The 23747-nt window shown below is 43.0% G+C and overlaps 1 protein-coding gene across 1 annotated transcript in view; it reads left to right on the top strand.

Annotated features, from left to right (window-relative positions):
• COL4A1 (collagen type IV alpha 1 chain) overlaps window positions 1–23747 on the top strand; it is a 170452-nt gene that overhangs the window by 100184 nt on the left and 46521 nt on the right. Inside the window, exons 23-30 of the mRNA XM_066633158.1 lie at window positions 736–819; window positions 4556–4626; window positions 5581–5772; window positions 7527–7695; window positions 17984–18076; window positions 18200–18304; window positions 19205–19302; window positions 21898–22048. Of these exons, the coding sequence (XP_066489255.1) occupies window positions 736–819; window positions 4556–4626; window positions 5581–5772; window positions 7527–7695; window positions 17984–18076; window positions 18200–18304; window positions 19205–19302; window positions 21898–22048 (963 nt within the window). The remainder of the gene's footprint in view (window positions 1–735; window positions 820–4555; window positions 4627–5580; window positions 5773–7526; window positions 7696–17983; window positions 18077–18199; window positions 18305–19204; window positions 19303–21897; window positions 22049–23747) is intronic.

Here is a 23747-nt window from a genome sequence, read left to right as displayed (position 1 = left end):
GCCTCCTGGCTTGCCTGCTCCAGTGCAGGTTTGGATTGCGCCCTTAGTGTTTTTATTTACAGACTGAATAAATTAAGGAGGATTATACAACTATCAATAGCTTGTGAGCTCTAAAGAAGAGGGTGGGCACTATTATCCCCACTGATGAACATACATGTACTGCTACCACCATATTGACACCCATTTCAAATACACATACTTTCTTAACCAATGTACAAAGAAAATCACTTACATACCCAGCGTCTCCTCATTCTTTTTCTTACTCATGTGGGCACACAAAGCAAATCTCCCCTACATGCTTTTAGGCAAACCCTATTTAGGAACTTCAACAAGCATCTAAGTGTGGTCCTAACTTTCAACTGTATCTACTGTCTGCTGTGCCCCACTGGGTACTCCTCCTGTTCCACACATTTTCCTGCCAAAAAATTCCCTAAAGATCCAATGAGGGCAGACTCATAAATTGCAAGTGGTCACATGATTTATCCAAATCACATGAAAGGTGCTCCTTATTCTTAACTGTTTATATGTAGCTACTTGCTATACAAATCTACTCATTTTTACCACATCACTCTGAACATTTAATTAAAATAGTTGAATGGTGAAATTTGATATAAAATCCTCGTGTTTCTTGAGACATAACTTTTGGTTTCTCTTTTGTTCAAAACAAAATTACAGTTTGTTTTGAAAATAATCTTGAGTAGAAACCCCTTACTATCCCTTTATTTTGCAATGCAGGTGAAAAAGGTATAAGCTGTTTAACCTGTGATATATCTGGCGTTTCTGGATCACCAGGACCCCAAGGGCCTCCAGGAGAACCAGGTAAAGCACAAAATAACTGGACTGCAAAAGACATACCTCCGTCAGGATTTGCTCTCCATTCGTATTTTTTGGTAAATCTAATTGCTTCATGTTGCTTTGATTCAGGTGATGGTCTGAAAGCATTAATCTCAGGACATATAATACCATCACATTGCTAAAGCATAGCACATCTAGATCTGGTCAGTGCCCTGATAAATGACTATCTGGGAACATACATATATATCACTTTGGTAGAAGAAAATGGGAGTACAAATGTATGGTACTGTACAGTAAAATATGTATATAAATGCTTGGAACTGGAAATTTCAAGTATTGGTATCTGCTATGAAAACAGTGGCCATTGAAACTGGTGAATTTCCCTACTGATTTTTCATCAGAACAAAGACGTCAGCAGCAAGAACTCTGGAAAATTGAGTTACTTCTGCATTTGCATGCAAAACAAACCTAAAATACCATTGATCTCTTTGTTGCTGTTGATATGGCTCTGGTTGAAAAAGAATCCCACTTTTTAAATCACTGAAATGTGCATAACTGTTTTCCAATTTCAGGGAACTTTGTGTGGATTTAAAAAATGAAAAAGCATTATTAGAATTAAATAACTAAATATTCACCATGGTTCATGCGAATTAGTATCTTAGCAAGGGTCCAATAAGTGCTAAAAATCTTCAAAAGCTAGTTGACTCAATTGGTTGTCTTGCATCATCAACGCAAAACAATAACAATGTATCATTTTTCCTGCAACTTATTTCACAAGACTGAAAAAAAGGCAATCATGGTGAGAAAAAGAGCATAGACAATCTAATACAAGACATTACTTATTGTAGGTCTGCATTGGAATAGGTAGATAACTTGATTCTTCTGCAGTAGAGGAGAGAATCCTGAAATGGGTTGTTTCTTCTAATTGCCCCAGTGACTTTCCATAGTGCTTTGGGAGACAGCCATATCATCTGTTGAGGTCCTGACTCACACTGAGGTACTGGTGTTTCAACAGAGAGAAGCCTGAGAGGGTTCTCAACAGAGAGGGGCCGCCAGTGACCACATGCTGATCCATGGTAGTAGTGCCTCAGCGGAGTAGTGCCTCTCAGTATGCACACTCCCTTCCCATTCCCTTCTCTGTCTGGACACACAACTTACTTGGGGAAAGCTTGGTAGATGGGCAGACCAATCCTGTGCTTGTCAGTGCCTGCTGAGAATGGCAGTTGCTGCATCCCATTGGGGCTGGGAAGCTGCACTGCCCTACTCAGGGTAAGGAAGCTTACACTCCCTTATCCCATGTAATCCCCAGGTGGCCCCAATGGGTCTCCTTGGATATGTGCCCACTACTGAGCGGGCACAGATTCAAAGAGACCTGTATCAGGTCTCCCAGGCCAGTAGGGGGGTTAGGATATGGCGTCAGGGCCTGCTGTGCCATCTCGACCCCCCTCCTACCCTGTTCCCTCCCCCGGCCCCGCCCCACCGCCCCAACTTACCAGTCCACTGCCCAGCACTCACCCAAAGCTCTGGCCAGCATTCATCATTCTTCCACCTTACACTGGCTCAGTTTGGGCTCGTGCTGAGCTGATTCCAGTGCTGAGCCAGTGGTTAACATTGCAATGTACTTTCCAGCACGTTTGCAATGCTCAGTGTTGGTGCTGGGCCGGCACTGGCTGTTCTGGATAGGGCCTTGAATCCTCTTCCACCAAACCAGGAGATCAGGCTAGCCAGAGAACTCCCTGGGCAGAACCCCCTCCTAGAACAATGCCTGAGCGATCTCTGTCAAAATAACTCTCACAGTAATTCCTGCACAGCGAGGAGACATGGCAATCCACTGATTTTCCTATAACTAGGTAACTCGAGGTTAAATGGAATATATTTATTAAAAGTTTTAATAAAAGAAATAGGAGATAACAAAATCAAATGCACAAGAGAAAATGTAAAAAGAATTTACTTGGGCCAAAAAGGGTTTAGTTAACCTGCATGAATTACTGCAGTCCAATCATACACCTGGCCAGCAGATGATGATTTGCTCCTGCAGAACCTCATGCATGCATTATAACTCAGAGCTCTGGTCGGAAATTTTGAATGAGCTTGAACAAAACATGTCTGTAAAACGATTGAGGGAGACAATTCTGAAGTGAAACAAAATGCGTGAGTACTGCCTAACATGTATACCTGGATAATGGAACCACCAGCCACCCTTGCCTTCTGCATCACTGGTTGCTGGGCTCTCCTAATATTAAGCTGTGGATGACTGGAGGAAGAGAGAACTTCCCGTCAGTTGGGATTTATCATTCCTGGCTGGAATGATGTCTAGCAAGCTGCCTGTAATTTGCATCTCAGTTTTGAAACAAATTTGCAATTCTCCCCCACTCTTATTTGGCAGTTTTTGGAAGTGTTAACAGGAAAGCTGGAGAGGGAGGGGTGACAATGCCCAAAACCATGAGGATCACACAGAATTACTCAGCAAAATGGAGAAACCTAACAGGAAGAGAAATAACACACGTGAAATACAGGTGAAGCCTGTTTCTCTGCGGATTATACATTCACAGACCTGGCTTAATGTGGGTTCCCTGGAGCCCTTCTGCTCCACCTGAGCCCTTCAAAGGGGACTGGAGCTGTGCTCCAATTCTCTCCAGAGGGCTTTCTGAAGCCCGGAGAGGCAACACGTGTTTGCCCGCTGCCTCTGCAGACTTCAGAATGGCTCAGAGGGGTGAAAAAAACCACTTTTAGTTTCCCTCGGGAAAAGTGCTGTGTTTTTTTTCACCTTTTAATGTATTCTAAGGCCTGGGGAAGCCCCTGGAAGGCTTCCCTGAGCCTTAGAATGCCTTAAAAGGCCCCCCCCCCAAAAGTCACATTGGGAAACCAGAAGTGGCTTTTTTTTGCACAGCACTGCCTCACTGGGTTCAGAAAGCCCTCCAGAGGGAACTGGAGCACAGCTCCAGTCCCCTTTGGAAGGGTTAATGGGGCAAAGATCATGGATTTAAGTATCCATGAAATTCGGTATCAGCAGGGGTTCCCAGAACAGATCCCCTGCGAATACAGTGGCTCCACCTATATAGCAATTTCATGACAGCCTCTCTGCCTTTTCTTCCTCTTCCCCCCTCCTTTAGGTGGACATGAGATATGATGAGGAAGGCTTAAAAAACAAACTATAGAGAGAGAAAAAAATCCTCAGTGGGAACATTTAAGAAAGGAGCAGCACCTGGAGATGAACAATTCTCAGAGGAGGATAACAATGTATTGCTGCTGCAAATATTTTGCATTTTAAAAAGAAGTACTTTAAAGCAGTGTTTCTCAACCAGTGGTATGGGTACCACCAGTGGTACTTGAAGTGGTGTCTGGTGATATTCACGGGACCCCTGGACACCTGCCACCTGCCATCTGGCAGCGAGACCAGGAACATGATACAACAAACAGTGGTAGGAGGCTTGGCTCGGTGGGTAGAGTTCCAAAGCATGCTTTTCTGCTCTTGAAAAAGCTCTCCTGTCCACCTTGAACCTCTTATTGGTGTTGATCACATGACATCTGGCCTCCCAACTCAAAAGTAACTGGTAATTTGATGTACGTCTAGCGGTACTTCAAACAGATGGACCATATGAAGTGGTACGGCGGAGGATAAACGTTGAGAAACACTGCTTTAAAGCACACCTGCTCAGGATATCAAACTCTAGCTAGAACAATTGTCATTATTATTAATCTCTTATTATGAGAACTTTATATTTGTACCTTTAAATTAAATGTTACTATTTTTTGAAAGGTTTTCCAGGGCCCCCAGGTACTAAAGGAGACAGGGGCCCTTCTGGATTTGACGGCATTCCAGGAGTGGCAGTAAGTAAATGGCCTGATAAATAATGGTACATAGTCTCATCTTTTTTTCAGTAGCTAAGAGAACAGTATGGTCCTGTAATGAATAGAGAGTAATTGTTATTATGTTGTATAAAATTCTTATTTTGACACCACATAATTTACAGGCCAATGCTTTTTCCATTCCAGTGTATGTTGGGATGGTGACATAGAGGTTCTAGTTGAGTGTTTGTGTGAGGAGACCTCCTGGGTAAAATATTTGCAATAAGAATTTTGAGAAGACAAGCGTCTACAAGTTTTGTGAGACAAAAGGTTGTTTGTACAAAGTTCTCCCTTTGTGCACTATGTGCACTTTCGTCATAGTTTCCATCACCAAAGTTACCCTTTGAGAAAACAGAGAGGTATATATCCCCATGCCATGCTTTTTCTCATCTGAGCTGTAGTCTCCCTGACAGGGGTGTGTATACTGAAGTTAGTGCATTGCGATTGACTCTGCCTTGTAGTCTGTATCATGTGCGACATGGTAGGAAGGTGGGCTGGCAGGAGGTGCAATTTCCTGGTGTGTTTCCCTTTCCCATTGTTCCCAATGGGTTATTCCTATCTTGCCAGCTTTGTCACTGATGTAGGATTTTTCCACCATTGGGTTCCTCTGTTCTCTGAAGGAAGATATGGTTATATGGACTCCTCCTCATCCTGCCCCATCTCCCCTCTCTTTTTGGCCTCTCTGCCAGTGGAGATGTAACAGCATCTAAGCTATATTGTGCTGGCTTCTGTACTGTGTCCATCAGTTAGTGGAGTTCTGCACTGGAAGAGCCATTGTTGCACTGGCATATGTGCAGATATATCACAAGTATAGGGTTTGGCTGCAGGTGCAGTATTCTGAAGATCATAAAAAACATGGCAAGTTGGTCCTTCTCATTATGAACATCAATGGCAAAAAGCCTTTCATGATCCTACTGTAACTGAATGTAATTGCAGGGACCTCCAGGTGTACCTGGACAACCTGGAATCCAAGGAGTGAAAGGAGAACCTGGAGATGTTTTTATTGATTCTGATCTAAAAGGTGAAAAAGGAAATCCTGGCTTTCCTGGACTTGCAGGTGCTCCTGGTAAAGATGGAATACCAGGGCGAGATGGTCTGCCTGGTCCCCCAGGTGCTAAAGGTGCATCGGTATGTATTTGTTTGATGACACTTTCTAGTTTGTCATGACAATAACGATTGTGTCAAATGATATCTACACGTTTCGCCCTCTTTATTCCTTTTGGAATGTTGTAAAGCAACATTCTGTGTTACAATTGTTGCTCATTGAAGTGCTCTTGCAAGCAGAACCTTTGAAATGCATTTGTATATAAAATGGATTTATACTAAATAGTCTGACTAAATCTGGATGGATTGGGGAATTGAGTTAAAACTGACCTCTAGGATTTTCCATGCTGCTCTTGATTGGCATGAGGATGGATCAGGTGGGAACAATGTTCAAGCAATGGAGGATACGGAGTGCCAAGAAGACCTCAGTAAGACTCAGTAAGACTGAGGTCTCAGAGCTTAGAGATTTTTCTATGTCTCAGAGCTTGGAGAGACACCCCGCCAGCTGAGGCGGGTAAAGTTCTGCATTAAGGAAGAACTTAGATACTTAGATACATAGTTGCCCTGGCACCCTATCAATCAATCAAGTTCCATTATAATCAATTGGGCTTACTTCCAGGTAAGTGTGGATAGGTTTGGGCTCTCAGCTGTTCATGAATTGGGGCCCCTCACGCCCATTAACATTGTTAAAAAGCTTACAGGAGTGAAGATTTCTTGTTTAAACAGGTTGTTATAAGCATTTAAGCTTCTAGCGCCACAGAGCAAGCTGCCAAAAACCTGAATGCTGAATGAAACTAGCTCTAATGCTAACAGGAAGTGGTAAGCCATTTCTGCATATCTGCAACAGGGATCAACACCTATGGGCTGGGCAGAAATGGGTTAATGGATCCCCTATGGATATAGGGTCACACTGTATACTACACTGTATACACAGAAAATAAAGAACACTGGAGAAAAGGAGAACTTAATCCTTCCAGGGCTTTTCTGTAATACTAGTATTCAAAATGTTTTTAACATCTTTAAAAAAATATTTTGATGGGTTTGAGCCTCCCTGTATACCTCTGAATTCTGATTGTCTTGCTGTTGTAACAGTCTTGGTGTAGGTCCTTTGAGTGATTACTGTTGTTGCAGTGGATAATGTGACTAAAAGTCTTGTAGGAGACTATCTGTCCAACAAGTCAATGGATTTATGGAAAGAAAATCTTCCTGCAGCTTTGGAAACATTGATAAATCTCAGTCTCTCTCTGTCAGAGAGGTTACATCTTCTGTCACTAACTTGACCTATTTCTGATACTCTATAAGGGCAGCAACCATTGACTTTCATCAGGCACTATGCCCCAACATGAGGTTGAGAGCTGATCAAGCATGATTCCCATGCTTCCCAGGATTCACCTGCACACTTCTCCAAAGTAGGAGAGTAAAGCTAGTTAGTCACCACTATGTGTGACTGCACAGGGGCTACAAAGGAGGACAGGCTGCTTCCCTGTAACTCTGGTTCTTTGAATAGCTTTCTGGGCAGACACACAACCTGCCTTCCTTCTGCAGGTCTGGTTTTCAAGCTCTGAAAGTTTGGTGTCTTCTATTATATTCACACTGGGTAGTCTTCAAAGGAATTTAGAGATTGTGCGTTGTTCCTATGCTTGAGGCACACAGCCATGCATGGGGTCTATCTTCTCAAGCATGGGAGCAGAATGCTGAACAAAATGCTAGAAACTTCCACAGTTAGCTCTGTGGATGCTCAGAACTCCACTATGTGTGTCTGGATAGATAGAAGCCCATTGGAAGAACTATAGTAAACAGTTAAGCAAGCCATCCTTTTCCTGTTTCCATAAAATCAGGGAACAATTGGATTAAAAGGAGAACGTGGCCCCCCAGGAACAAGTGGTTTTCCAGGGCCTCGTGGAGAGAGAGGCTTTCCAGGTGCACCAGGAGTTGGACCTGCTGGCTTACCTGGTGATAAAGGAGAAAAAGGTATTTCAGGGATCCCTGGAGCACCAGGATTTCCAGGTAATACTTTGTTACACTTTTTAAAATACTGTGTACACATGGTTGCTGCTACACCTGGGAGGGAATTTTTGCAATGGAAAAAGCTTCACTAAAATTTAGTTACAGAAATGGCAACAGATTGTTGTACATGTGTTCATGACATATGATGTTCATGTGATTTTACATGAGACTCAAAGGACTACATTATGTATGAACTGGTTTTTGGATAAAAGGATTTGTTTAATCTTATGATGGACAAAATACAGCAATGCCTAGCACTTTTCTCTGGTTAGGTACCAGAGAGTGGATGAAAAATGAATGAATGTCACAGCATAGTCTTATTCAGCTTGCAAATTTTGGGGCCAGCAAAAAAGATAGCTAACTATATAACACATGGGAATGCATGAAAAACCTAAATAAACAGAAATAAAAGAAAAATAATCATAAAAACATTGATGAAACATTGTGGATCTCTGGATGAAATTGAACAAAAGAAGAAAACATGTGGATGAAATTTGAAATGTGGTTAGGGCATAGATGGCACATTGGGCAGAACTTCTGCCACTAGTTCTGAAGGTTCAGGGATCACCCAAACTGGGTGAGCCCATTGATGGATAGCCATCAATAGCCTTAGCCAGTGCTCATCCTGACCAACCCCTACCATACTCAGTAACGACAGTGTGATACCTGTGGCATTCTGTTTAAGATGGAATAAGGAAATTACTTTTATTATGCATACCCAAACTATGCATTTTCTATGCATGGTTTAACAGTAATGATGAAGATCAAGCTCATGGCATATGTTTGTATGTACTGAGCAAACTACTTCCCGCCTTCACTACCACCCCAGCTCATACCATTGAGACCCAAAGCACACATCGCATTTGCCATGTGGTGATATAGTTAAAGGCTTGTCTTTAGTTGCATGTAGCAGTTGGGCAGGGTCATGGTTGAAATTGGGTCCTCAGCACAGAAGCAGAGCGTATTTAACCCTTTAACTTTATCCCATTTTCCTGCCAAAAATCTAGTCATTCAGTTTTTCGTGGGGAAACAGTGCGGATGTTGGGGCCCTTGAGAGGGGGATAAAGGGGCTAATTTCTACCCAGGCCCAGGGTCAAAAAAGGGACCCAAGAGGGGGACCAGAAATTTTCTGAGATCTTACATTTTCTGATCTCACCCACAATCGCTACTCGCAAAGGAGACTCTCCCAGGTGTGCAGCAGTGGATACTGCCATATGCCCCAGACTGAGGAATGCATACATGATGCTCCTTAACACAGTATCAAATCTGGGAGGAAACTGGCCTGCTACAGTAGCTCTTTGGCTTGTGGATCCACTTACCATGAAGGAGTGTATACGACACAGCTGCAGGACTACAACTACTGCAGAAGTAAGTTTTGGTACAGTCAGGACACTTTCCATTCTAGTGTGTGCCTAAAAACTATGATGCTGATTTTCTGCATGATATTCTACATTTCAAAGATTTTAGAGAGAATTAGCAGTATGTTTGTTTTTCGGGGGCTTCTGGTCGGAAGGAGGCTGACAATCTTGCTGATAGCTCTGCATCGGCAAGGTACGTCTGCAGACGTAAACAAGATACCCCTGGATGGAAAGGGTGTACACGAATCTTCCAAACTCTCTTGTCTTTTCCCATTGGAGCATAGGCTCCAAGGGTTTAGAAAAGTTTAGAGCAGGGGTGTCAAACTCGTTTCATACTGAGGGCTGAACAGCATTCATGATGCCTGCCGGGGGCCAGAAGTGATGTCATTAGGCAGGAAGTGATGTCATTATACAGGTCATAACAAAAATAAGCCCTTTTTCTCACTTAGGAACTCATTAGCTGCAACTGACAGAAGAGAAAATACACAAATCTCGATCATATTTCAAGATATAAGAGAGTCCAGTTTTCATGTGGACTGCCCTTGCAGCAGTAACGCCTCAGCACTGCTCAGCAGCTGAGAGCCTGAGGGCCGGCTAAAAAGCTTCCGCGGGCCGCATCCAGCCCTCGGGGCCTTATGTTTGACACCCCTGGTTTAGAGCGAGGGAGAAGAAAAACATCAAGCTCAAGTAGCAGACAGAAAGTAAGTCTGACCTCCTCTACACAGCTTGTTTTTGTGGGGTGTGTAGCAAAGAATGGACTCAGGAGATAAAGAGAAAGCCTGTGGATTTGAAAAGTAAAAGTGAAACCAACAGCCGGAATAAGAAATAATTAAAGATTAAAGAACTAACAACTAATAGAAATTTCAGAATGAGACTACAGCAGAGTTTACATACAGAATAGAAGATAAAGCAGTAAAGTTTAATTGTTCAGCAATGATTCTAAATATTGGGAATAAGATGAAAAGAGACTGGTATGAAGTATTTTTATAGATTGCTGTTGATAATTTGTGAACAAAGGAAAGACTGTCTTCGCTACTTGTTACAATTTTTGTGGTTTTTTGTTGACATACTTGAAATATCTCTCAGCCATCTGAGAATTTTGGAATCCGGACAAAACTGTTTCAGGTTGTGCTGAGCTGTGTAATGTTTGTACTTCTAAATTACAAATAAAGAAATAATGGCTACAAGATAGAGACTTAATTTCTCTTTTTTGTTTTTGTTGGCAACCTTCAGTCTCGAAAGACTATGGTATCACGCTCTGAAAGGTGGTTCTGGAACAGCGTCTAGTGTGGCTGAAAAGGCCAATTCGGGAGTGACAATCCCCTCCACACTGGGAGCAAGTGCAGTCTGTCCCTGGTCTGTCTCCCTGGCTATGGCCCTTCCTTCTTTGCCTCGTAGCCTCAGACTGTTGGCCAAGTGTCTCTTCAAACTGGGAAAGGCCATGCTGCACAGCCTGCCTCCAAGCAGGCCGCTCAGAGGCCAGGGTTTCCGACTTGTTGAGGTCCACTCCTAAGGCTTTCAGATCCCTCTTGCAGATGTCCTTGTATCGCAGCTGTGGTCTACCTGTAGGGCGCTTTCCTTGCATGAGTTCTCCGTAAAGGAGATCCTTTGGGATCTGGCAATCATCCATTCTCACGACATGACCGAGCCAACGCAGGCGTCTCTGTTTCAGGAGTGCATACATGCTAGGGATTCCAGCACGTTCCAGGACTGTGTTGTTAGGAACTTTGTCCTGCCAGGTGATGCCGAGAATGCGTCGGAGGCAGCACATGTGGAAAGCGTTCAGTTTCCTCTCCTGTAGTGAGCAAAGAGTCCATGACTCGCTGCAGTACAGAAGTGTACTCAGGACGCAGGCCCTGTAGACCTGGATCTTGGTATGTTCCGTCAGCTTCTTGTTGGACCAGACACTCTTTGTGAGTCTGGAAAACGTGGTAGCTGCTTTACCGATGCGTTTGTTTAGCTCGGTATCGAGAAAAAGAGTGTCGGAGATCGTTGAGCCAAGGTACACAAAGTCCTGGACAACCTCCAGTTCTTGAACAGCTATGAAAAGGGAAATTCCCTCCAAAATCTCTGGCATGAGAATTAAATATTGAAAGTATCCAAGAATTATTGGAAAAGATGGAGGATAGATTAGTGAAGAAGATAGAGGGGAATTTCGAACCATCACATCAAGAGTTACAAGGGATGAAAGCCCAGATGCAAAAAGATGTGTCACACTTAGATGCAGCGTGGAAAGAAACTAAGACAGAGATTAAAGGGATAAATGACAGAATGTAAGCTCATAAGGCAAAATTTGACGATTTGGAAGTTAAAGAAGATAAGACTCGTTATGCTCGCGTTGATGGAACAGGCACAAAAAGAGAAAATTTTAAGATTCAGGGCAATACCAGAGCAGAGGAGATAAGAATGAGAGATACTTTAGCAGAATTTCTTCAAATTGAACTGGAAGATCTGGAGATCAATCTTGATAGGGTCATTAGAGTAAACACAAGATTTACAAGTTGGAAGAATCTCACTAGGGACTTACTAGTGCATTTCATAAGAAAAAGAAAAAGAGATAGGATTTTACAACAACACGGAGTACTGATCATTGTGTTGAAGGAGGTCCCACTTAGAATTCTAAGGAAAAGAAAGGATTATGGCTTTTTTGGTGGACGTGTTAAAACATATGAAGATTGTTTTCAGATGGGGTAAACTGGAAGGTGTGTTTAAATTTCAGCCAAAAAAAACCCTTCAGATTGGATACGATCCAGAAAGCAAGAGAATTTATGAGGAGAATTGAGGAAGGGATATGCAGCAAGCTCAAGGATATGAAAAGGAGATTATGGACATTGCAAGAACCAGTCGAAAACACTAATCATGGAATATAAGTTTTAATCTTGGAATATTAATGGGATAAATGCCCCTAAAAAGAGAAAAAGACTATTTCATTATTTGAAGGAGGAATTTTTTTAAAAAAAAAAGAACAAGAATTGGTGAAAACTTCAGGTAATAAAAAAGTAGTACAACAAATAAAAGATTTACAGAATCAGTTATCACTTATGACAGTGAATCGAATACAAGCTAAATTGAAATTTGCTAAACAAAGATATTTTGAATATACCAATAAGCCAGGAAAATGGTTGGCTCACAAATTGAGAAAGGAGAGAGAAAGGAGAAGTATTTCAAAACTGCAGGAGGTAGAAAAAATGTATACTGAACAGGAGGATATACAAACAATAATCACAACTTACTATGTTACATAAGTGTCAAAAGATAGATCAAGCCCAAGTTAAATGTTATTTGGAGAAACAAAACTTACCAAAGCTATCGGAAGAACAAAGAAGAATTTTAAATGACAGAATAACTCCATTGGAAGTTGCAGATGCAATAAAGAAAATAAATACAAAGTGCTTGGACCTGATGGTTTAACAGGAAGATTTGATAAATGTTTAGAAGAAGAAATAAGCCACTGTTATTAAATATAATGAATGATATTCTACAGACTGGGAAAATACCAGCATTGTGGAAAGTCGCAAATATACATAAAGAAGGGCAAGATTTAATGGATATAAAAATTATAAACCTATTTCATTGTTAAATAATGATTATATTTATTGCAATTTTAGCAAATAGAATGAAGATATTACAAAATGTTATACATGAAGATCAATGTGGTTTTCTGCTGAAAAACTACTTGAGTGGCAATGTTAGAATAGTACTAGATCTGTTGGAGTATTATGACAAAAGGATAGAGAAACAAACAAGACTAAAATAGCGTTTTTAGATTCTGAGAAAGCGTTCGACATTCTGAATTGAACTTTTCTGATTAAGGTCTTAGAAGAGATGAACTCTGGGGAGAACTTTACTAAATGGATGAAATCAATTTATATGTTACAAACTGTGCAGATGGTAGTGAATTGAGAATTGTCTTAGGCTTTTGAGATTCAAAAGGAAACATGACAAGGTGTTCTTTATCACCATTATTGTTTATGCTTGCCCTGGAAGCAGGGGTGTCCAAAGTTTTTGGCCAGAGGGCCACTTCATCTCTCAGACACTGTGCTGGGGGGGAAAAAGAATTAATTTTCATTTAAAATTTGAATAAATTTACATACGTTTACATACATGAATATACTAAAGATGAACTTATATGAATGAATGAATGCAGGTCTTGCAATAGCTCAATGCCTATAAGAGGCCTTGCACTTCACTGCTGCTGCTGCATCACAGACGTGAAACAGCAAGCAGTGGAGGGAGCCCTCATCCCACAGCTCATGGGGTCAGTCGCCCTCATGCTGAAAGCAGTTGGCCAGTGTGGGCTCCAACAAATCTCCAGAGGGCCAGAGGCTCATTGGAGACTGGGGGCTCCCTGAGGGCTGCATTGGGAGTCCTTGAGGGCCGCAAGTGGCCCCAGGGCTGGGGCTTGGGCACACCTGGTGTAGAGTTATTAGATGAAAAAATACAGGGAGGCAAGGATGAAGAATGAACTGTAAAATTAAGAGCATTTGTGGCTGATATGGTTTTAATTTTAGATCAACCACTAAAAGATACTAAATTGTTGATTGTTAAAGTTGAAGGAATTTGGTTTGTTTGCAAGTTTTAAAATAAAAATTTAACTTCTAAGAACATGAACTTACAAGAAAAAGTAAAGCTGATGAACAAAACTGGATTTAAGGTGGTAAAATTAAATATCTGGGTATTACATTGACAGGTATGAACTGTATGTTTCAGAATAATTTTGTTTAAAGTTTGGAATGAGATCAAAAGAGATTTTGCAAGATGGGAAAGACTGAAGTTATCGATTCTAGGAAGGATTTCAGTAATTAAGATGAATGTACTGCCAAAAATGTTGTTTCTTTTCCAGACTATACCAGTTTTACTCTCTGATAAACCATTTAAAGAATGGCAGAAAGATATGGCAAAATTTATATTGCAAGGGAAAAAACCAAGAGTAAAGTTTAAGATTTTGCAAGGTGCAAAAGAAAGAGGAGGATTAAGGGCTGCCAGATTTGAAAATTTATTATGCATCATGTTTTCTGTGGATGAAAGAATGGTTGTTATTGCAAAATAGAAAACTGCTAAATTTAGAAGGACATGATTTAAGATTTGCAGCCCAATCCTGAGCTGCCCAGGGCACCCAGGCTCGGCGACACCGAGAACAGCTGCTGCTGGATCCTGCGCGCCCTGGGCTACCATGGGTGCGCCTCGGGAGAAGGGGACTTTCATCCCCTTCCCCCAGGTAAGGTAAGCAGCCCCAAAATGGGGCTACTCACTTTACCGCTGACCAAAAGGTTGGAGGTAGAGTAAAGGCACTCGTGGAGGGCGCCAAGCCCTCCATGAGCGCCTTGGATCCTGCGGAGAGGAGCTCCGCGGACCCGCCTCCCTCCCTCCCCCGGCACACCTCCTGTCCGCCCCTCCACTTCACGCCTCCGCGTCACACCTCTCCCCACCCTCTCTCTGCCCCCGCTGGCCTCCCCCCTCCCTATAATGCCTTCTCCCTGCCCCCATCCCGGCCCTCGCTTACTGTGCCGTGGCTCGGCGGTCCAGGAGACCACCGAGCCACGGAGGCTGGGCGGCCACCCTGCGCTAGTCCTACACCGGCTGGCGCTGGGCTATCACGGGCAGGAGCCTGACGGAGAGGCTCGCTAATGTACCTTACGGCACATTTGTGACAGTGCTCAGTGGCACAAAGCCATGCCACCGAGCACAGGGTTGGGCTCTTGGTTGGCATGGAATCTTAATGGTATGATAAAGTAAAAGTAAAAGTAGAATTTAAGAATGCAGTGAAAGTCAGACATGCAGTGTGGAGGATATGGAACGAATATAAAAATAGGTTTTATAGTAAAATTCCACTATTTTACCACAAGAAGCTCATTTGGTTTGAATACAGAACAGGGAGGTAAATGGTTATTATATAGAAACCTATTGAGTTTGCACAGGGGCATTATAAATTGAAGTCTAGAGAAGAAAAAAATAGGAGAAGGTTTTAACTAATGGTTTTATTTGTACAAATATTAGAAAGATTTAAAATTGATAAAAAATTATATGGATTTGAAGAGGAAGAGTCAATATTGGAAAAATACTTAAAATCAGCAGATAATCTCAAAGATTTATAAATTGTTGAAATTTGAAATGGAAGATGAACAGGTTAAAGAATGTATGATTCATTGGGCTGAAAATGTGGGTCACGAACTTTCAATGAAAAAATGGGAGAAATTATGGACAAAGCATATGAAATTTGCTCTAAATGTTAACATCAAGGAAAATGTATAAAAGGTTATATATAGATGGTATATGACACCAAGTAAGTTAGTGAAGATGTACAAAAACATAAGTGTTGGAAATGTAAAAATAACTGGATGGATCTTTTTATCATATGTGATGAACATGTACTAAAGCAAAAAAAGTATTGGATATAGTTGGTTTTAAGAACAAGTGTGTAAATGAAACCTGAAGACTTTTTTGCTGTGTATGATAGATGAATATGTGGAAAAAAGATTCAAAATCTTATTTTTATATATGATAAATGCAGCTAGAATACTTTATGCACAATATTGAAAACTACAGACATTCCGTCAATAGAAGAATGGTGGACTTAAGTTATAGACTTTGCAGAAATAGACAACTTATGACTTTACTTAAAGAGAAATCAATGAAAACTTCATGAACAATTGGAAATCATGAACAATGATTTAATGAGTTGTGGATTTGAAGATTAGATTTAAAGGAATAGAGAATAATAATCTGAGAAAATATACATAATGAGAAGAGGGGCTGTTAGAGATACAGCATAGGTAAGGATAAAAATTTAGATTATAAATATATAAAGTTGTAAGTAACTAGAATACTCGACTTCACTCTTGCTACACTATTAGAGATATTCCATGTATTTTCATATGTATATTCTTTTAATGTTGTTGGCCTTTCTAAAATTGTATTTCTCCTTTTCCTCTTTTATTATTATAAAATAAAAATGTTATACGTAAAAAGGAGTGTGTTTGTTTTTCCTTATTAATGTATCTATCTGCTGATGCCACATGGCCAGGTGGACCTGGGCTCTGCATTGGGAAGCCCAGTTGACCAGCTTTTGCCATCCCCAACCCTGTTTTGCTCCCTCCCTGCCTCAGTTCTTCCTGCCCCATCACCACCCTCCCCCCCTGCTCTGTTTCTCCCCTCCCCCTTTGGGAAGGGGTCAAAAGAAATTTTGTACCCCCTGATAAAATTCCTCTCAGAGGACCTGGCGGAAGTAAAGGGTTAAATAACCTCCACCTCCATGCCATGGACCATAACCCCACATGGCTGCTAGGTATAAGTAGGCCTTTGATGACTACATTATCACATGGTAAATGTTACATGTAGTTTGGATCTGGGTCAAAAGGCATGAGATTGGCAGTTGTTGCCCTCTCTCACTTTTCCTCACCCACTTACTTAGACATAAGGTTCTAGTGTGGTGCTAGAGATTTCTTACTGAGCTGCATCTCTTCTAAAACTTTGTTGCTTCTCCAAAGCAATCTAATGTTTTTAGTCGTTGTCCCCCCCAAAATGGTATGAACAGTGTTCAAAAGGACTAATACAAATCCTTTTACTTTCATGCTTTTCATTCCTGACTGGTATAGTGGGGAGGTGAGTGGGTGTTACGTTTTAATATTTTCCATATTTTCAATGTTATATTCAACTCTGCCTTGAACATATTCTGCCATTGTTTTTAAAATGAATCTTTCTGATTATTTTTTCCAAGTATTTTTTTTTTTTTTTTGCTGATTATTGAATTTAAATAGGAAAGTACTGTTACTTTAATGAGTATAGTGCAAGTAATATTGAAAATGGGCAAAATAACGGTATGGTAAATTTTTGTCCCTAACTAAGTTGAGAAGGTGCTCTTCTCATAAAATGCAGAGGTCTAGTCCAGGGATGGGAAAACCTGACATGTCTTGAGCTGAGTTGCGACTTGACTCGAAAAAGCCCCCTGCGACCTGACTCGAAAAAGAGTCATAAAGGGGGCACATTCCAAGTCTTCAAGTCACCCTTTAGTGACTAAATGGAGTTGAGTTGAGTCCTTCCCCCTTTAAAGAGTCAGCATGGAAAAAACAGGGCTGCTGCCGGAGGTGTGTGTGTTGGAGTTCAATTTGAACACTCCCCTGATGTCCCCGCCCGTCTGTAAAGACGACCCACCCTCCAGGTGGGATGGACTATGAGAGAGCCAGAAGCAACGAGAGGGAGGAGGAGCACATTCAGCTGGGAGGCTTACCAGGATGACCCAATCCTCTGCAGCCCTGCTTAGAAGTAGTCCCACTGCAACCAGTGAGAATTCCTTCTACCTTTTCATGCAGTGCAAAGCGTGATCACTATGAACTCCCTCCCACCACCTCCTCCCCTCCCTGGGCTTCTCAAGCCAATCATAAGGCATTTGCTCCTCCTCCTGCTCTCTCTCAACCAATGAAAATATCAGAATCCTTTGTCCAATGATCATCCATTCCTTCCTTCCTATCAAAGATGGGAAAAGAGAGCCCAGTCCTGCCTCTTCCCATTCACTGCAAACATTAAACCTTTCCTGCCTCCCAGCTGGAACCTTGCTGCTGCTCACCCTGTCAGAATGATGGCCCTATGAGGTTTTTCACACCACGAAAACAGTAAGCAAGCACACCCAGACACAGGCACACTCAAGTCACCATCATGGGGATGAGTGCCGAGTCAGAGGGGCTCTGCCTCGAGTTTTTTTCAGAGTCTTCCACGCTTGCGACTTACGAGTGACTCACGTGTCACTGAAAATCATGCATTTTTGCGACTCGAGTCTGAGTCACTGACAAGAGTTCCCAACCCTAGTATAGTCTTGTTTCATCTACTAAATGGAGAAGAGCAATCAGTTGGAAGATACATATTTTGTGTTCTGGAAAGCAATGACTGAGTATATCTGCCTGTTTGTTTGCTGTATCTTTTTCTTATATTACAAGGGTCCAAAGGTGAAGCTGGACGTGCCATTTTTCTGCCTGGTCCCCCAGGATCAGATGGAATTGATGGACCTTCCGGAATTCCAGGCATCCAAGGTACCTAGTCTTATTTTAATATGGAGAATCTTCTTTGTTGTTCTGCAGCTTGCCCATCCCACCCACAATTCTCTGTTACCATAAGAACTAAACTTGGCTTATTTTTTATTTCTAACTGCACAGGTGACAAAGGAGATCCTGGGTTGTCAGGAAGACCTGGCTTGCCAGGTGAAAAAGGTCTTCCAGGACCACCAGGGATAGGGTTTCCTGGCCTTCCAGGGCCACAAGGTATAATATTATATGCAATAGAGATTGTATGTTAAGTTCTCACCCCCTAGCTTCGATTGGGGGGTTTGCACCCCTGTTATACTCACAGAATCATTCTGTCATGCTTCAGAGTTGTCCCTCCCTGTTCATCTGCTAAGACAGTCCTGCTGGTCTTGCTTGGCAGGCCTTCTGCCATTGCCTCCACACTGTTTTGAGAGGGGAGGAGACTATAGAGCATTAGCTTTCTCTTCCTCCACAGGACAGCTTCCATGGGCTACTGTATCTCCATGGCTGTAGAGGTAGAGACTTCAGCTTTGCATCCTGCCAGTTACAACTTCATTATAGGCACAGAGGCATTTGTACTGGAGCCTACATTATGAGCATGTGTGGCTCCACCTCCTTCCCACTCAAAGGCCACCGCCAGCTTTCTTGTGGCCCCAAACAACTAGGAAACCTGTCTAGAAAGCCCCATGGGTGGTGTAAATTGTTGGATCTGCCTGGGACTGGTTCCATGCTGGCAAAGGGACTGGTGGCAGGCTTGCTGAAGATGTGTTACTGGGTAGCCTGGGTGACACCAGCGGCTTGACTGAACCGAAAGTTGGCAATAATGTACGACATCATTGCCAAACGCCCCACCCTGCTGTGTAACAAGTAAAGGGAATATTGGAACCGGGACCTCAAATTTTGGCCAGTGGTACCAACTGGGGAGATAAATGTTACGATTTGTATTATGCTCTGAATCTCCTCGAATCTCACCCCTAGAAAATGATAGCAGCACATATACTTTTTCTATATTATCACTGCATTTTATTTCTCTTAAATTCAAGTGTTATCATTTTACTATGTTTCCAGCATAGCTTAAAGACTTTAGCATTATCTATTTGCTATGTCATTTGAGTATCATGTCTTTTGGTTCTGTAGGCTTCCCAGGTCAGGCAGGCCCACCAGGACTAACTGGGAAGAAGGGAGAACTTGGTTCCAGAGGGTTACCAGGTCCAGCAGGGCTTCAAGGTCCAAAAGTAAGTGCTTGCAGATTGGGCTAACTTCCAGTAATCACAGCTACTAATGCTAGTAATAATAGTGGTTCAAATATCATCATTGTATGGTTAATGAGGATGACAACAGTGTTTCTGGTTGTTTCTAATTTTGCAGGGTTTTGCTTAGATTTTCCAGGTTTTCTTCTTACTGAGCAGCATCACATTTGGAACACATTTGGAACTCACTAGCATGAGTGGAAGGAAGCTCATGACAGAAGACTCATACGAAAGCCCTATGCAAGTAGAGCATCCTTATGAGCGGATTTTGCACCTGTGGATTTGACTCAACATGGGTGGCCAAGGCCATCATTGTTGAGTATCTGGAAAAAAAGTCCCTTTAAAACATGCAAGCAAGGGGAAAGCGGGGAAAAAGCTTTCCATACCTTGCACAGCAAGCTGCAGGGCAGCAGGGCAGTCTATGGTACTCTGGAAGTGATTTCCAGATCACGAAGAGCCCCCTCCACTTTCCCTTGATCCTGCGTCCCCACCAAAGGAGCTGCCTGGCACCTCCCAGAACAGCTGCCTTGGTTCCTGCTGGGGAAGGGGACATGTGCACGCAGACACACACACACACACACACACACACACACACACACACACACACACACACACACGAGAGTTGCTAAAATAAAAGTCCCTTTAAGAACATTTATTATTATTAACAGTATTTATATACCGCTTTTCAACTAAAAGTTCACAAAGCGGTTTACAGAGAAAAATCAAATAACTAAATGGCTCCCTGTCCCAAAAGGGCTCACAATCTAAAAAGATGCAAAGGAATACCAGCAGACAGCCACTAGAACAGACAGTGCTGGGGTGAGGTGGGCCAGTTACTCTCCCCCTGCTAAAAAAGGAGCACCCACTTGAAAAAGTGCCTCTTACCCAAATAGCAGGGGTTTGTCTATGCAAGCAAGTCTATGCTTGTCTACTCAGAAGTAAACCCCATTATGTCCAGTGGGGCTTTCTCCCAGGAAAGTGTGTGTAGGATTGCAGCCCCAGGCAAGGAAAACATTTCAGCTTCTTCCGTCCTTGCGGGAGAGGAGAGACCCAAACCAGGTGCCTTTGTGAAGACCGCGTGGCATCCCAGTGGGACAGACGGGGTAAATGGCGATATCTTTAGAGCAGCGTTGGGGGCTTTTGGGCGAAGCAAGTACAAGGCACTGGGATTGAGTCCCTCCTCTTCCGCAAGCGTGTAGGAAGCTGAAACTCTAGCAGCCAAAGAGAGGGGCTGGCCTCAGTGAATCACTACTCAGCAGTGCATCTGGGGTTGGTTCTAAACTTTTGAACTGAGGACAGGGGTAGCCATGGGTAGTGGGTGTTAGGGGCTTAAAGGGGCACAGCAGCAGCGGAGGGGGGAAGGGGCCATGGTACTTGAGGAAGGCACAGCCTAGCCTCGTGTGTACGTGCGCACATCCCTATCCCCATCCCCAGCAGGAACCAAGGCGGCTGTTCTGAGAGGTGTTAGGCAGCTCCTTTCGTGGGGAAGCAGGATCAAGGGAATGGGGAGAGGGCGCCACGCAATCCAAAAATTGTTTTCCAGAGCGCCATAGACTGCCCTTCTGCCCTCCAGCTTGCCACACAAGATATGGAAAGCTTTTTTTGTGCTTTCCCATTTTGCATGTTTTTAAAGGGACATTTGTCATTTCCAGTTCCAACTTAGTCATCCACAAAATTTTGCAACTGTGGAGGTTTGGGGAACGAAACCCTCACTGGTAAAGAGGCTTGACCATTTGCTTCCTCCCACTGCTAGCCTCATGCTAGATGCCATCCTGTCATGAGAGCACAGTGACCCTCAGGACTGCTTTTCAAGGAGTGCCAGGGGCTGCATTAGGGAGAAGGGGACAAATTTCATGATCTTTGTTCCATTCATGCTACTCTGGCTACAGATCATTATTGTGGCTTTCAAGCATTCACTGACAGGTGGAACTGTTCAGTGCGAGCAGATGAAACATTGCAAATAAAAAGAGTGGGGAGAGATGATTACTTGAAAGGGCTTGTTAATGTCTGTTCTAATGCACAGTTAATGGCTGCCACTTGACATTTGAGTGCTTCTACTGAGCCTTACAAGCCTATGACAACTCCAACTTTGATAGAACCTCAAGACCTATTTTATTGCTCTCTCCAATTAATAAAAACTATATAAGAGTTGGTAGATTACTTACATGAAGAGAGCAACATGTTCAGAACCCCCTGTGAGTATCCCAAATGATTTAACCCAAACCTTTTCTTTATTTCCCTCACAAGACTTCCACTGCTTGCAAACATTCTTTTGCTAACACCTTCATCGCAGGTTGTCAGAGTGTTCCATGACATTAGAGCAGTTCAGCCAAAGATTTGAAAGAGCAGTGCTTGCAGGTAGGCAGGAATGTGCTAGTCACTTCTTTGTGCTTCTAGTATACATACAGCATACTGCATACTGCTGGTATGCCAACTGAATGCAGTTTTAACACTCCCTAACTGATACTTCCTTTCTGTATTTGAGCACGGGGGTATTTTTTGTTTTTTTGTTTTTTGCAGTTGTTAATAGTGTTTTATTATTATTAATAGTGTGTTATTAGTGTTTTATTATTTATTAAGGGTGAACCTGGTGCAGGTCTCCCAGGTCCTAAAGGTCTTCCTGGCCCACAAGGACAAGATGGCTTTCCTGGAGCAAAAGGGGATAGAGGGCTCCCTGGTGTACCAGGAGAAAAAGGACTTCCAGGTGTAGCTGGCCTTCCAGGGCTCCAAGGTAACTTTTTTACCACTACAGGTATAACCTAATTATCCACGGATTTTTCACCTGCAGTTTTATCTCAAAGCGATGAGAAGGGCCTTTAATTTTAAGGGAAAAGTTGTTCAACAATAGCCTATTAGTGCAGCAGAGGCCAACTGACGGAAAATCCATCAATCATTCTCTCCTCCAGGTGTTTAGAATAGCTTCACTCCAAGGCAAGTGACCTCCTTTCCCCCTGAGCATGTGATAGAATGGAAGTGATTATCACCTCCTCTGCATTCTTTTCCCTTGCTGAGCTCCTGGTGAAGGGAGAAGTCGCTGCCTCAGTGTGAAGCCTTTGTAAGCATCTGGAGAGAGAATGATTGATGATTACCTGATGCTTCTGTTGTGCATTACAAAGGTCAGCAAGGCTGTTTTTAAATCGCAGAGCAAAGGGACATTGTTTTTTAAATGGATTTCCTTTTACTCGCTTTTTTGTATCCAAGTGGGTGCTGGGAGTGGAATCCTTGTGGATACCAAGACACAACCTGTAATAGCTAAAATTAGAACATGGTAATTTTTTCTGTGTGAAAATTCACATGTCCTGGAGTTCTGTTGTGGGTCAATTTTGCTTGATGAAGAATCTCTTCCTCTTGCTAGCCAGGTAGAATCACATGAAGAATTAGTTCCAAGGGGAGGGGCTCTCCCTCATTCTCCAAACCAAACCTACCTGGCTAGCAGAAGACCGGGTATTTGCTCAACTCCAGCTGAATTTGTTTGTTTTCCAAACCATTAGTAGCAAGTATTTAGTATTTTTTCTCCTTCTCATGACTTACCTACACTGGTGGTGAAGAGAAGATTTAAGAGGTAGCATTCTAGGGGGCTCCTCTAGAGATTCTCCTCCTACACCTTCCTAGGGAGCACACCTCAAGAAATTAGGCTTTGTGGGATTCAACCCCCCCTCTAGTCCACCGTTGCTTCCTGAAGTTGAGGGCAGAGATTACCGCACTTAGTGAAAGGCATCAGGTGGCTACAGGAGCAGTGCATGAAAACTGGCAGCAGCAAACAGGCTGCAAGAAAATCTTCATAATAGTTATAAATCCAGAGAGAGCTACTTCTCCAGTGCCCGCTGTGTCATCAACAACCGGAAATACTACACCTTACTCCCTGGACATTGAGGGCTTACGGCATAATTCAAAGGCGCCCTTGAGCCGACACAAGTCCCTTGCGCTGGCCCAACATTTTTGCAAAAGTGCCATAAAGCCCTTTCATGCTGACATCAGTGGAGTTAGGCCAGCACAAGGACATGCGCCGGCCTTTCCGCACCGACACAGGCCCCTGGACAGGGTGAGTTTGCATCAGCCTAGCTTAGCCAGCGCAGGGATGTGAGGGGTGTGGGGAGGGCAGGGAGAAGGCAGGAGGGAAGCATTTTGGGGCGAGGGAGGCAGGCAGTAGGCGTTCACAGGGGCAGGATCTGGCACTTATGCCGGATGGTCCGGGGCAGTCCCAGATGCTAGGATTTGCACTACCGATTTAAATGGTGCAGATCTGAGCACCATTGGGGTAAGGGGAGAAGCCACCTCTTGCCTCAGGCTGACCCACAAGCAGCCTGTTGGCCGGAAGAAAAACTACTAACTACATCTATGCCATCACATGGCACATCTTTGTCAGCCAGAGCTTGGTAAAGAAAGGGCAACACAAGCCCCCAGATGTTCACAATTTGCTGGGGTTACTA

The sequence above is a fragment of the Tiliqua scincoides genome, chromosome 1 (assembly GCF_035046505.1).
Source record: "Tiliqua scincoides isolate rTilSci1 chromosome 1, rTilSci1.hap2, whole genome shotgun sequence".
Classification (NCBI taxonomy): domain Eukaryota; kingdom Metazoa; phylum Chordata; class Lepidosauria; order Squamata; family Scincidae; genus Tiliqua; species Tiliqua scincoides.
The sequence above is the reverse complement of the archived record's forward strand: the minus strand, read 5'-3'. Positions and strand labels throughout refer to the sequence as shown.